Source organism: Amia ocellicauda, chromosome 6 (genome assembly GCF_036373705.1).
Source record: "Amia ocellicauda isolate fAmiCal2 chromosome 6, fAmiCal2.hap1, whole genome shotgun sequence".
Classification (NCBI taxonomy): Eukaryota; Metazoa; Chordata; class Actinopteri; order Amiiformes; family Amiidae; genus Amia; species Amia ocellicauda.
Window position 1 is genome coordinate 39,224,966 of NC_089855.1, and position 14,414 is coordinate 39,239,379.

The window sequence follows — 14,414 nt, forward strand, 5'->3', positions numbered from 1 at the left end:
GTTGAATATCTGAGTTGGGCGGACTGTAATACACTCCTACCACTAATCCTCCGGACCTTGTATTCAAAAGTTTGACCCACAAAGATTCTGTTCCATTACTGGGATCTAATTTGAGTTATTCTGCCTCAATGTCATTTTTGACATATAATGCTACCCCACCACCATCTTCAACTTTGCCTGTCTCTCCTAAACTGTGTGTATCCTTTCAACTTGTATTAATCCCCATCATTTTCTGTAAGCCATGTTTCTGTCTCTCCTACAACATCATAGTCACATGCCAGCACTGTGGCTTCTAGGTCTAACATCTTGTTCCTTATACTCCTGGCATTGAGGTACAAACATTTCAGGACTTTCCTATTAGCAGTTTCCCTTTGTTTTCTTTCCTTAGTGGAACATCTCCCATTGTCAGAGCTCCCTGCCCCCCTGGTCCCTAGTTTTCTATAGTACTACAGGCCTCCCTACAAACGTCCCAGTCTGTACACTCAAAACATCCCTTTAATGATTCAATATCACCCACCAACCAGTACTTGACAGTTATTAATTTTGGCTTATTGGATTTCATTTTTGTATACAATAGAATCAGTAATCACCAGAGATAGATAGATATTTTAATATTTATACAAATAAGCATCCATCTTCAGATCCACCTGTAAACATCTCTATTAAGTAAAATAAGATGTGACATGTAACTTGGGCTGTTGGTTTGATATCTCTACTCTCTTTGTGACTTGGTGTTATTTTTTTAACCTTGACAACATTTTTCAAATAGATAGAATAATACCCCGGCTGATTTCTTCTTTCACTACTTTTCAAGTAACACAGCACTGTGTATTCGAAACATGAAAGCATTGAAGAATGAAAATGAACAAGTTTTTAAATGTGTAACTTTCATAACAAATCTACAGATGCTTTAATATTGAACCTGGAACAACATAGTTAATAAATTGTCCTCACACAAACACATACACAATCCCACAAATCACAGACGGCAACATTTTATTTCAGCTGAATTCCAAACATGACCATACAGATTTTAATACATTTCACTTGAAATATATTAGCATACTACAGGCTCAAATATGATCACTCTCAAAGTCCAATATATGTCGGGACAACACTTGTTTAGGCCTACATGTTCCTTATCTACACAAAATTAAAGTAACACTATTATACATTAGCTCAGTTATTGAATCATTATGGTTAGGCGACAGCACTTGTTTCCAAGGCCACATCTATACAGACAACAGTATTGTTTAGTTTCTATTTCAAATACAATGTTTGTTCTTCTTGTTCTTTTTATACACTCATTTTTAGAAATAAGCATTTGGATCAAACTACTAATAATTATTATTGCAATATTAAGAATAGGGAAAGGAGGGGTGGAGAAACCCAGAGAGGTTATTTACACAGCACTTCGGCTGTATTGTTCAGAGGAGAGGACATTCCTAAGTGGCAATCTGGGGGAAAGAAAAAAACATAAATTTATTTGAATAGGTTTTTAAAAATACAAATATTAAAACAAGTATACATGAAAGGGATTAAGAAGACGTACATGTTTTTTAGGCTTGGTACTTCTCAGCATTTATTTTTCAATATACTGTACTACCTGCATTAACATACATCTGTTTCTGCAATATGTCTCTCAATAAGTCTTTTCTCACTCAAGGCCCTATGGGAGGGCACACTGACATGAACAGTTAATTGCTCCCAGGGTGGCATTGCACCTGACTGCAATTTAAACAGTGTCCTGTTCATACTAAGGGATCCTAATAAAATGCTTAATTAATTGCCAGATCTCCATGATTTCTTATAAAGTTGTGCATATACTTTTATTTTAAAGTTACACCAAAAACAAAGGGAAGTCAAATGCTCTTTCTTATATTACTATTATTTTATTCTTAAAGCACTGAACATCCTCACAATTTTTTTCTCAGTCTAAAACAGGATTGACCTTTTGTTTTTTGTAATAGAATTTCCCAAAATTAAATCAAACTAGCTGGTTCCAAACAACATGCTTTGAGGGAGCTGGTGACGGTCATTTCTTAGGCTTTACATTGATTTGAAAGTGCCCTTTAATTCTTTACTTTGAATGCTCCTTTCTGCTCTTCTGAGAGCAAGTTGAAGTTCTGTGATTGTTAATCACAGACTTATTTTGCTACTTGCAGTGATGTAACTTGACGTACCTTGCTTTTTGGACTTCAACAATGTTCTGATTTCAATAATAATACAAAAAAAACTAGATATTTTACATAGGATTCACATTACATTCTTTCCCCTCTACTCTCCACCTCTCCTTAGGTGTATTTTTCATTAACTGAGTCTCTTCCAGTCTTGTACAAAAATACACACCAAATTACCACAATGTTTGGTTAAAATGATTGTCTTTTCAAAAATAATATTTAAAATCTCTCCCTCTCTCTCTGAGTGTGTGGTGGGAGGGCAGTGGAGGAGGGTGTGCGTGGTTTTGACCTTGTGGAGTTTTGTGTGGTCAGGAAGGGGGGTGAGTGGCAAGGCCGAGGCCGGTGGTGGTTCTAACATTGTTGCGTTGGAAAATCTGACGCGTCGCCACGCCATTAAAATTATAACTTTTGAACGAGTTACCGTGGAGGAGTACGTTCTCGCGGTGGGTAAGGTAGTGGGTTGCGAGAATGTAAAATCAGCCTATTGTATGAGTAAAGCCGTAGTGGTGTTTCTGGCCAGGGAAGATCTGGTTCAAACGGTGATTGTGGTTAACGAGACGCTAATTCAGGTAGTTCCGTTGTCAAATCCGGCGACTCAAGTAACCATTTCTAATGTCTTGCCATTCATTCCGAGCTGCAGCGGTACGGGAAACTCATGTCGGGCGTGAAGCACATCCCGCTGGTGTGTAAAGCGCCGGAGCTCCGGCACGTCGTGTCTTTTCGGAGACAGGTGTTTACTTTGCTCCATGACACCGACAATTATACGGTTTTTGCCACCACGGCCACGATGAAGTGTTTTAAATGTGGTGGAGAGGGGCACATCCGGAGCAGTTGCCCGCTACGGGGGGGGCAGGAGACGCACGACAGCGTGAGAAGCGGATGGATGAAGTTGGTGCCGAGGAACCGGTTGCAGGAACCAGTGCGGCGGGGGAAGCCGGGGGGCTGCGGTGGGCTCGGGTAGTGCAGGTAGAGGAGGATGTCGGTGAGCCGGCGGCTGAAGCCGGTGAGGAAGGTGGCGGAGGTGGGGTGGAGATCCGGGGAGCAGTGGGGGTGAGTGAGGTTTTGGGTGTTGATGGGGGTGGTGGGTGAGTGGGGGGTATAGTGCTCAGTCTTATTGTTTTTTGCAACAAAATAAAGGGGAAAGGGGGGTGAATGTGAAGTCCTTTTTTTCCGGATTTAAAACAGTTTGTTAACTCGGCACAAGTTCTGTTGCGGGGCTCCGCGTAGCTTGAGAATCCGGAAAGGTTTAGATTGAGAAAACTAGTCACAAAGACCCGAGCGTCTCTCAGGAATAATTCCTAATGGGTAGTTTGTAAAATAAAATAAGTTCTTTATTTTTCGTTCAATTGTTTTCTGTTTGTATTAGTTTTTTTTTCTCTTTTTGTATTATGCAGGAGTTTAACTTGGGGAGTTTGAATATAAATGGTGGCAGATCTGTGCAGAAAAGACTGGCAGTGTTTGATTATGTAAAATTAAAGAAGATGGATGTGTGTTTTTTTTGCAAGAAACACATTCAGTTCATAATAATCAGACAGGCTGGCATAAGGAGTGGAAGGGAGAGGTGGTTTTAAGACATGTCTCCAATCTCAGTGCTGGGGTTGCTATTTTATTTGAACAGGCTTTTCCAGTTGGTAGTATAACAGTACTTGATATTATACCTGGGCGTTTGTTGAGGGTGAATATGATTTTTGGGGAGAAGAGTTTTTGTTTTGTTAATGTCTATGCCCCAACAAGGGGGGTAGAAAGATGTGAGTTCCCGCAGAGATTAAATATCCTTTTAGCTGATGCCAAACCTGATGACGTTTGGGTGAGAGCAGGGGATTTTAATTGCAAAGATGGATAGGAACCACATTGAGCCACGTTCCATTTGCTAAGGAGTTGCTTTCAGTTATTGCTGACAATAATTTAGTAGATGTGTGGAGAGCTTCTAACCCGGATCGTAGACAATACACTTGGGTCAAGAGTAGTCGTAGTATTATTTCTCTGGCTCGACTGGATAGGCTTTATATTTTTAATTATCACCGCAGTCTTTTTCTGAATTGTTCCTAAAGGTTTCTCTGATCACAGTTTATTGGCTGTTTTGATTTTGGTTCCTGCTTTAAAACACCGCCCGTATTGGCATTTTAATAACAACCAGTCGGACAATGCACATTTTATAGAGGTTTTTAAAGTTTTCTGGCAGCGCTGGGGACATCAAAAGGGGGGTTTCTTATCTGTGAAACAGTGGTGGGATATTGGGAAAGTACAAATAAAGCTGTTTTGTCAACAGTACACTAGGAATGTTGCAATAAGTGTGAAAGCAGCTCTGGCAAAATCGGAAGAGGACATTGAATCTCTGCAGAGACCCATAGAGCTGGGTGCCGACGGCAGGCTCCTTATGGACTTGAATCAGAAGTGGCAGAGTCTGGCTGAGATTTTGGACACTAGGGTGCAGGGTGCGCTGTTGAGATCGCGTTTTCAGGGGTTGGCGGAGGCAGATGCGCCGACACGGTATTTTTTTGGACTGGAGCAGCCCACATTACTGCAGGAGCTCAATGTTGCCCTGCAGGGCCTGAACAATGGAAAGGCTCCAGGACTGGACGGGCTGCCGGTGGAGTTCTATAAGGCTCTGTGGCCAGTGCTGGGGATGGATTTACTCGGTGTGTGTGAAGAGGGTGTGCTGGACAGTGAGCTGCCATTGAGCTGCAGGAGGGCAGTAATTACACTGCTCCCTAAAAAGGGTGACTTATGTTTAATCTCCAACTGGAGACCTGTCTCATTGTTGTGCTGTGACTTTAAGATCTCGTCAAAGGCTCTTGCCAACCGCCTCAGTCCAGTTATGGGATCCCTAGTGCACCCAGGTCAGATTATTGTGTCCCACAGCGCTCTATTTTTGATAAAAAAAATTGGTGAGGGACCTGATGTCAGCATCCAGGTTGTTTGACTTTCAAGCAGGTTTGATCTCCTTGGATTAAGAAAAAGCATTTGATCGTGTGGATCATAAGTATTTGTCCCATACCTTGGAAGCTTTTGGTTTGGGCCCTAATTTCTTGGCACTGATTAAATGTTTGTATAATAATGTTTTTAGTGTGTTAAAAATCAATGGCGGGTTGAGTGCCGCATTTCCGGTGCAGAGAGGGATTAGACAAGGCTGTTCGCTATGGGGAATGCTGTATTCCTTGTCCATAGAGCCTCTCTTGGTCTGAGCATCCCCTCAGGGTTTGCACAGCAGGCTGGTTAAGGTAGGTGTGACCAGGCTGGGGCAGGTTGTGATGGGGAGGGGGGGTGGCTAGATGAGTGCGGAGGCCTTGGCAGGAAGGCTGCGGGTGCGCTCAGTGTGAGTGGTAGGGTTGTTGCTGTCCCAGTTGAGTGTGGCCCTGCAGGAGTGGGGGCTGGGTGTGCAGGGGGAGGTTTTGATGGGGAGCAATGAACCCGATAGAGAGAGGCTTTTCCCTGGGCTGAAGCTTTCCCCTGCAGTGCGGCTCAGGGAGGATAGGCCAGATCTGATTTTACAGGTGAAGGAAGTCTCTGATGTTGTTTTTTCTAGTGCCAATAATAAGGCGCTGTATCAGCTTGTATTGAAAACTACTAATTTTGCACAGTTAAAAGATGTCCCTGATTCGCCCTGGAGAGAAAAGCTGCCAGTTGAGAGTGCAGTTCGCCCAGCTTGGGGAACCCTGTATACACCCCCCCTGAATAAGAGAGCTGGGTATTTACAGTGGCATGTTCTGCATATAGTTTTAGCAGTGAATTATTTTCTGTCCATTATTGATCATGATGTGAGTGATGCCTGTGTGGTTTGTGGTCAAAGGGAAGCTGTTGCTCATTGTTATTTACACTGTAATAGATTACAACCTTTATTTCTATGGTTGCAGGTTATTTTTTCTCAACTCTCATTGTGTTTTTCTCTGAGGGTGGTTGTGTATGGTATAAGTGCCACTGTTCAACTGAAAAACAAGGTCAAGTTAGCCAATTTTCTGATAGGGCAGGCTAAGTTATCTATCTATAAGAGTAGGAAACGGAAATTGAGTGGCCATGTCTTTTGTGAGGTTTTGACTGTTTTTTAAATTAGTGTGGCTGCACAAATCACTGTTGATTATGAATACCACAAAACAATGTGTAGTGTGGATCAGTTTGAGAAGGTATGGTGCCTTGATATGGTTGTCTGCCTGGTTGGGAATGAGGGTTTGGTTTTAAATCTATAAAGAGTGATGTCTATTCTGTTTTTATGGTAATTGGATATTTGTTTAACAGTTGCATTTTTTGGAGGGTGCATTGTTCTTATTTTTTAATGCTTTTTGTAGATTTGTGTGTTGATTGATGCACTTTTTGTAATAAAGTACATTTAAAAGTCCATTCTCTCTCTCTCTCTCTCTCTCTGGTTAATTGTCTCACTTTATGTACTTAACAGAAACTGTACTGAATCGCAGACTCCATCGGCGATCCACAGCTCTGTTTTTGAAATGTGCTGCGGCACCCTCTCAATCTGCTACTCCTATCACACTCAGTCCTCTCAAATGTTGATTTCAATACTACAATACTAGTTTGTTGTATCTGTTAGCAAATAAAATATTTATTCTGTAGGAGCCATCCATTTATTTCTGTCAAGTGATTTGTTTTACACCAGGGGGGGTACTAAGCATGTGTGAAAGTAGATTTGCAGGTTCAACCACTGTATGTAATGATTATAGCTTTCCTGGGGGTACTTACCCCAGCCCCCTCTCCCTTTCCTCCCCCTGCTTTTGGAGTCATCCTTATTTTCATCTCTGTGTTGGCAGGTATGCACTCTGCTTATTGGACTGACACTCTCTCAACCTCACTTGCTTTCTCTTACCCTCACAGGAGTTGGCATCCTCGTTTCTTGACCTTGGTGGGCTGTGGGCACAGCACAGCACGGATGGCTTCATCGAACACAGTCTTTAGGCCTCTCTGAGTCAAGGCAGAGCACTCCAGGTACTTCACGGCATCTGTAGACAGAAACAGATGGAGCATATACAATAGGGCAACTAACACCTGGCTAACATATTTCGTTATGGCAACATTGTGTGAGATTGTTGTAATGGATGAGCTACAAATGACAGGACAAACAATGTGGCCCAAATGTCTGACCTGGACCATATGGAGTCAGAAATGTTCTCTGTTCTCTTTTTAATTTTACTTAAACTGTTCATTGTCTATTTTTATTTTGTATTTTGTTTGAAACATTGTTTCTCTTCAGTGCAGTTATCTATGTCAATTTATAATGTTGTTTCAGACTTTGTCTTAGTTTATTTTATTGCAATGTTGCGACAAAGTTATTTGGTTAGCTGAGCAGTGTACCAAATAAGGTGAATACACTGGGACATTAGAAAACTCAACAAAGTAGATAGAACCTGTCCAGTCCCCCAAAGAAAATATTTGATTCTAACAAAAAGCAAATAGTTAAATACTTTTTAATAAGTTGAGACCACTTTGGATTGTTTACTTGGCATCTTGGCACCTAATACCTGCAGTGTAACTGTTAATATAAAATGAAACAATAGCTAATTAGGTAAATTGTCTATTTAAGGTATAATACCAATTTGGATAATTCCAGTTTGGTTGGTTGGAATGAAAAGCAGAAAGGAAAGACACAAGCCACCATACCCCACCCCAAGACCCGGGCTGAGAACAAATCTGATAGAGAGAAAGCCAACCTATTTCTTTGGCAAGAGCTAGGCCTTGAGGATAGGTGATGGGAGCCAGCTTCTTCTCCTTCAGCTTCTCGATGGTGTCCTTCTCATCCCTCAGATCCAGCTTGGTTCCCACCAGAATGATGGGGGTGGAAGGGCAGTGGTGGCGAACCTCTGGGTACCACTGATGTGTGAGAGAATGAGAAGAGACCATTAGAAATTTAGACTGTCATTCATTTGTGTGATAAGAACTGAATTCTTCCTCAGCTGCCATCCAGGGACCCTAGCCTCCGCCCCGCCCACTGATGTCATTCGGTCAATTGCATGCTGTTGCCTGGGAACTCCAGGCAATTAGATTGGAGACCATTGTGCTGATCACTTCACAATGATTCTTTAGCTTTGCTTCATTGTAATGGCTTGATTCACTGCCCGAGGTTTCAGACTGTAAAGCCAGTCAACAGGTCGTTTGAATTAAGTATAGTAGTCCAAAATCTATTTTGCTATACTTATGGCACTTCAATTTTTGTATTGTGTGTGCCTGTACAATTATAGTCAAAATAATTTCCACACAATGTTTGAAACGATGTTACTTGGTCACTGAAACTATGTCAAGACAAAGTTTAGTTCAAAGTCCAAAGTTTAGACATTCTGTCTCAATTACACTTCAGAAAATTGCAATAATGACAGCTTGCTGTACACCGACTGAAAAAATGCCATTGCCTGACCAGTACAGTTTCAATTAATAATTTATTTTAAACAAAACAAAACACTTTCAAAAGAAGTGAATGCTTTTGACTAGTACCACTCCAGTGTTTGCCAAGCCTTTACAGCTCAAGGCACACCTACTTAATTTTAAAACATGTGGCACCCCAATCCCATGCCCTCCTGCCCACCCACCTGCTTTGTAAAACCTACTTTGTAAACCTTAAGAACTTGTTACTTTTTTCCAGCAGCTTGTTGAGTATGATAGGAAGTGTTCAACCCTTTGCTCAGGCCAAGGACAAAGAATCACAGAATTTAGTATGGGTTTTGTTTTTCTGAGCTAAGACAGAACAAGGTGATAGGCATGATAAGTCACCGTTATTAGGCCTACATTTAGCCCATTCTTGGAATTTCAATGCCTACCAATTCATAACAGGCTCTGATTAAAGGATGTTGCAACACAGTAATATTCTTTGTCACCAACAGTGTATCCTGTATAAGGTCTATTTGTCAGAGTCAGGTTATTTTACACTAAGCATTCTTCATCCTCTTTCTTCAGTGCCTTGGAATATGTGGATAGAGTGACTATTTTCAATTAAGAATTGCCTGGTATCTTCTCCTTCTTTTTCTCCCCCTCCCCCCATCCTTGGTTGATCAATTCATCTCACTGACCTAACCCCATTGGGATGTTGACAGCGTGCATTCACACACCCAACACTGTCTTTCAGTCCTACTCTCTGCATCTTTGTACCCTGTCATTCAACTGTGCTACCCTGTGTCTACTGCCTGAGAGCCCTGCAGTGTTCTCAGGGAGAGCTTCATCGGTGAGTCTTCCCCACACTGCTGTAGCTCTGCTGTGGGACTGGCAGCATGGAGAGATGCAGATAGCATGATAGAGTGGCAGACCGCACATATTTCAGAGGTCTCACAAGTGTGTGGGGGTGTGTGTTTATCTATGTCTTTCCCACTTTAGTAAACGGAATATAGCTTCAAATTCGAACTGTTTAACCATCTCCATATACTGAATTGGCAGCATATAGTGCAAAATAAAGTTTAACCTCCCTTTGTAACTGTGCAGTTCTCCAAACCATTTGTGCATCTGCTTGGAATATACAGACTGACAATGCCCAAGGACTGTGTTTTTAAATAAATCAATAATATGTACAATATAAATCAATTAAATAAGTAAATGTGTTTTCTTCTGAGTAGAAGTGAAAAAACCTTGGAGCCATAGATAATAGTGCACGGCACGGAGTTCTGCCAAGAAACATTTGTTGCCAAAGAGAAGTTTGACCTTCCTAGTATTAGCAGGAAAACTTCAGTGGTTATACAACAGACCTTTGTTGTCCATCTTTAGGAGACACTTTTTCACACAGAGTTGTCACAATCTGGAACAAACTCCCCAGTGATGTGGTTGAATCTGAAAATTTGGGAACATTTGAAAAAAAGACTGGAGAGGATCCTTGGATCACTTAATTACTAATGGACATCAAACAAGCACAATGGGTTGAATGGCCTCCTCTCTTATTATTCTTCCATCCATTTTCAAAATCACTTATCCTGGCAAGGGTCATGGGGATGCCAGAGCCAATCCCAGCAGGCATAGGGTTGAAGGCAGGAATACACCCAGGACAGGATGCTAGCCTATTGCTGGGCAACTTTAGATTAATGGCAATTTAGGCCAATTAACCTAACTTGCATGTCTTTGGATAGTGGGAGGAAACCCACATGCTTGGAGGAAACCCATGTGGACACAGGGAGAATATGCAAACTCCACACAAATGGGTACCCTGATCTAGGACCCAAGCCTAAGACCCTGGAGCTGTGAGGCAGCAGCACTAACCACCACACCACTGTGCCACCCCTTTTTTATGTTTCTTTAATAATAATAATAATAATAATAATAATAATAATAATAATAATAATAATAATAATAATAATAATAATAATAATAATAATAATAATTCTTAAAAATGAAAAAATAACAGAACACAAGATAAAATATCGCTGAATCACTTAATGAAAAAAGGATTCCTTGAAACAAAGCTCTTCTCACTGTAGGATTCCTCCAATGGCTCCCGATACTGGCACGCATTCAGTTCAAGACATTAACCCTCACCTACTGCTGTCTTGACCACACAGCACCAAGCAACCTTCAGACCCTCATCTCCCCAGACCCTCCAGACTACTGTGGTCTTCCAGTTCCAGAAGACTAACTCTGCCTCCTCTCCACCCCCCTTCCTCCAGAACCTGCTCCTTCTCATCCCTGGCCCCTAAGTGGTGGAACGACCTTCTCACTGAAGTCAAAACAGCAGAGTCCTTGACCTCCTTCTGGTGCTTATTCAAAACACATCTTTTCAGACAGTAATTGTAATTTAGTCCTTTACTCTTCTGTAAGATAGCACTTTACAACGTTTTATCATACTACTTGCCTTGCGTTACTTGTACTCGTATTATTTTGATTTCCCCTATGCTCCCTTTCCCTTGGCCCTTATGCTTTGAATTGCACTGTATTATATAAATTGGAATTTGTGATGTTTTATGCCTTGAACTGCACTGTATTTTTGCGCTTTGTTTTGTGCTTATATTTTGTAAGTCTGCCAATAAATAATATTATTATTATTATTATTATTATTATTATTATTATTATTAATAATAATAGGTTTCAATATTCCATTTCTCATGCATGTGGCAGCAGTGTGGTGTAGTGGTTAGGGCTCTAGTTTTTGGAGTGCAGTGTTGTGGGTTCAATCCCCATGTGTGGGACACTACTGTTGCACCCTTGAGCAAGGTACTCTACCTAGGCTGCTCCAGTAAATGGTTATTTGTACATAAATTTGATATGTTGTAACAATTGTAAGTCACCCTGGATAAGGATGTCTGCCAAGAAATTTAATTATATCAACAGAGGACATGGCTTCAAGTATATTTGTATTCATGGCAGCAATGTGTGTGTGCTCCTTATATTTTTCCTATGTCCAAATTGGTCAAATTTTTACCTTTTAAATATATTGGATATATTTGACCTCTGAAAATTGAACATATATGGTGAGGAATCAGATTTCTAAAGAATTGGTACACTGTGTTAGTGATTGATTCATTCAATACAGAAAGTCAAGACACTTGTTCAGTTTAGGGAGCTCTGGACCTTGAGGAGCTGGAGGACAGGTGTTTGTTCCCAGTGACCTCCAAATGACTTTACCCCAAGCTCCACCTGCTGAACTCAGACGAAGAAATGCTTCCCAGTCTCTATAATTTGATGGCTTATGGGGCACCCTAGAAGGCCTGCTGGACTGGAGCTCTTTAGGACAGTGGCTGGAGATTCCTGATCTGTTCTAACTGTCCTGTATTGTACTATACTGCCGTTACCACAGTTTTAACATTGTAGGGAGTACTATTGCCTATTGCACTCTCTGATAACCTTGTGCATAATATTGTAGAGTGCCTGAGGTACCTGATAAACTATAGCACTACCTGGCCTATATAATGGGGTCCAAATTGGAGCCAGTGCTGTCTTTACTGGACTCTGGAGCTAGTGCCATCTGTGCTATAGATTAGGACGGTCTGAACAATAGGGCCCAGATTATGATTATTTAAAAAATTGATTTGTGCCATTTTATGACTCTACATTTCATTTCTGTGTTGTCATTTAGGTAACCTGCACAGAAGTGTGTTAACCTGCCAACAATCCTGCTTAAGTTAACAGTTCTAAAACGTAGTCTCATTACTGTAAAAACGTCAGACTTGTCCCTTTGAAAGACAAAGCCATTATCTTAACAGAGCAGAAAATTGCACATCATCAGTAGGGATCAATGTGAGAGCAATTCACATATTGTGTTACAGTGAAAAACAGGCAGCAAGTAGTAACACCACTGAGTGAGTCACAATCTGCAGGATGAAATGATTACTTTAACAAGGACAACTTTTAATGAGTTTAGTTTGCTTTATTTGAAAATTCTAATCTTTTTTTTTTTTCATTTTCTACTATGATCAGGTTTGCATCTTGGCAAGGTAACCATGGATACTTCTATTTCATCTCATCAAATCTGATGTGGGGAAAACATAAAAAATGGAATGAAAAGAAGTATTTAAAAATGTGCGTATGAATTGAATTGGGTTTTTTTTTACCCAGAGAGACAAGTAGTGCACATTTGCATCTGTAATCCTAAGTGTCGCAGAGACATTTGCATTTAATTGGTCTCAAAGCACAATGCCAATACAAAAGCACAACACCAATTGGAAGCCATTAATGCAGGCATCCACATGTAAAGAGATAGACTTGACATCAGTTCTGACAATTGAAAGCTTCATCTAGAATCACAACCCTAAGATGTTGCAGCCAACTGGGACTTGAGTTTCACTGAATTACAATTATCTGAATGTCAACATTTTCTAACAGCTTTGAGATCTGTGTGTGTGTGTGTGTGTGTGTGTGTGTGACCTTTATAATCAGAGCAGTTACTTGGCACCTCTAAGGAACTGCAAACCATTGGAAGACTCGGGGGCAGTTAGTAAATGGGCACAATAATCAAGTCATAGGGAGGTCAGCTCGAACTGAAAAAGAATAAAGTCCTGGGTAAAAGTTCCAGTCTGAAAATAATATATTGTTTGTCTAACAGTGCCACCTTGTGTCTGATATAGAAACAGCAACTATTATTATTATTTATACACAGAAACTTTGGAACTTGTCTGTTTTAGAGAAACATGTTTTTTGTTTGTTTATTTGCTAGGACTCCTCCATAATTATTCTGCTAATACCAATTAAAAGAGCGCTGATTAAGTGAAATGGTGAAAACTGTTCCCTGTAGAGCAGCAATGATAATCAGACCACACTGAAACAAGATAAACCACGAAGCATGCTCCCACCGACAAGGACAGGACATTGTGACAGCAGGTTCAGAGTGATCACCGCATGTATGTGTGAAGGAGTGTGTGGAAGAACACGGTACACATTCATGAAGACTCCAAGACTGCGTTAAGATATGCAGATGTATTCCTCATGGTCCTGCTTATATGTGAACCACATGTAACACCTTTACAGTAAAAGGTCTCACTGTACAGTTGTTAAATGACTTGAATGCATTTTTCTTTTTGCACAGATGGAGCTGTGAGATGACAGGATTTTTAATCCCATATACAAGATATAAACTGGCAAATAATGCCAACTCTAGTCAAAAGTTGAACTTCCTCTTTAATAAGATCCTGCAAAACTGAAGGGTGAAGTGCCAGCAAACACAAAACTTGGTTTTCAGTCCAAAACCTCAGATGTGTAATGATATCCCCACAACTGGGCAATATACACTCACCTAAAGGATTATTAGGAACACCATACTAATACTGTGTTTGACCCCCTTTCGCCTTCAGAACTGCCTTAATTCTACGTGGCATTGATTCAACAAGGTGCTGAAAGCATTCTTTAGAAATGTTGGCCCATATTGATAGGATAGCATCTTGCAGTTGATGAAGATTTGTGGGATGCACATCCAGGGCACGAAGCTCCCGTTCCACCACATCCCAAAGATGCTCTATTGGGTTGAGATCTGGTGACTGTGGGGGCCAGTTTAGTACAGTGAACTCATTGTCATGTTCAAGAAACCAATTTGAAATGATTCGACCTTTGTGACATGGTGCATTATCCTGCTGGAAGTAGCCATCAGAGGATGGGTACATGGTGGTCATAAAGGGATGGACATGGTCAGAAACAATGCTCAGGTAGGCCGTGGCATTTAAACGATGCCCAATTGGCACTAAGGGGCCTAAAGTGTGCCAAGAAAACATCCCCCACACCATTACACCACCACCACCAGCCTGCACAGTGGTAACAAGGCATGATGGATCCATGTTCTCATTCTGTTTACACCAAATTCTGACTCTACCATCTGAATGTCTCAACAGAAATCGA

General features: G+C 41.0%; 1 protein-coding gene across 1 annotated transcript in view; it reads right to left on the reverse strand.

The window, feature by feature from the left end:
* Positions 1-979: 979 nt before the first annotated feature.
* The window catches only part of rac2 (Rac family small GTPase 2), a 43,281-nt gene continuing 29,846 nt past the window's right edge, over positions 980-14,414 (reverse strand). The window contains exons 5-7 of the mRNA XM_066707112.1: positions 7,835-7,994; positions 6,994-7,126; positions 980-1,457 (exon numbers count right to left, since the gene is read on the reverse strand). Of these exons, the coding sequence (XP_066563209.1) occupies positions 6,996-7,126; positions 7,835-7,994 (291 nt within the window). The 3' untranslated portion in view covers positions 980-1,457; positions 6,994-6,995. The remainder of the gene's footprint in view (positions 1,458-6,993; positions 7,127-7,834; positions 7,995-14,414) is intronic.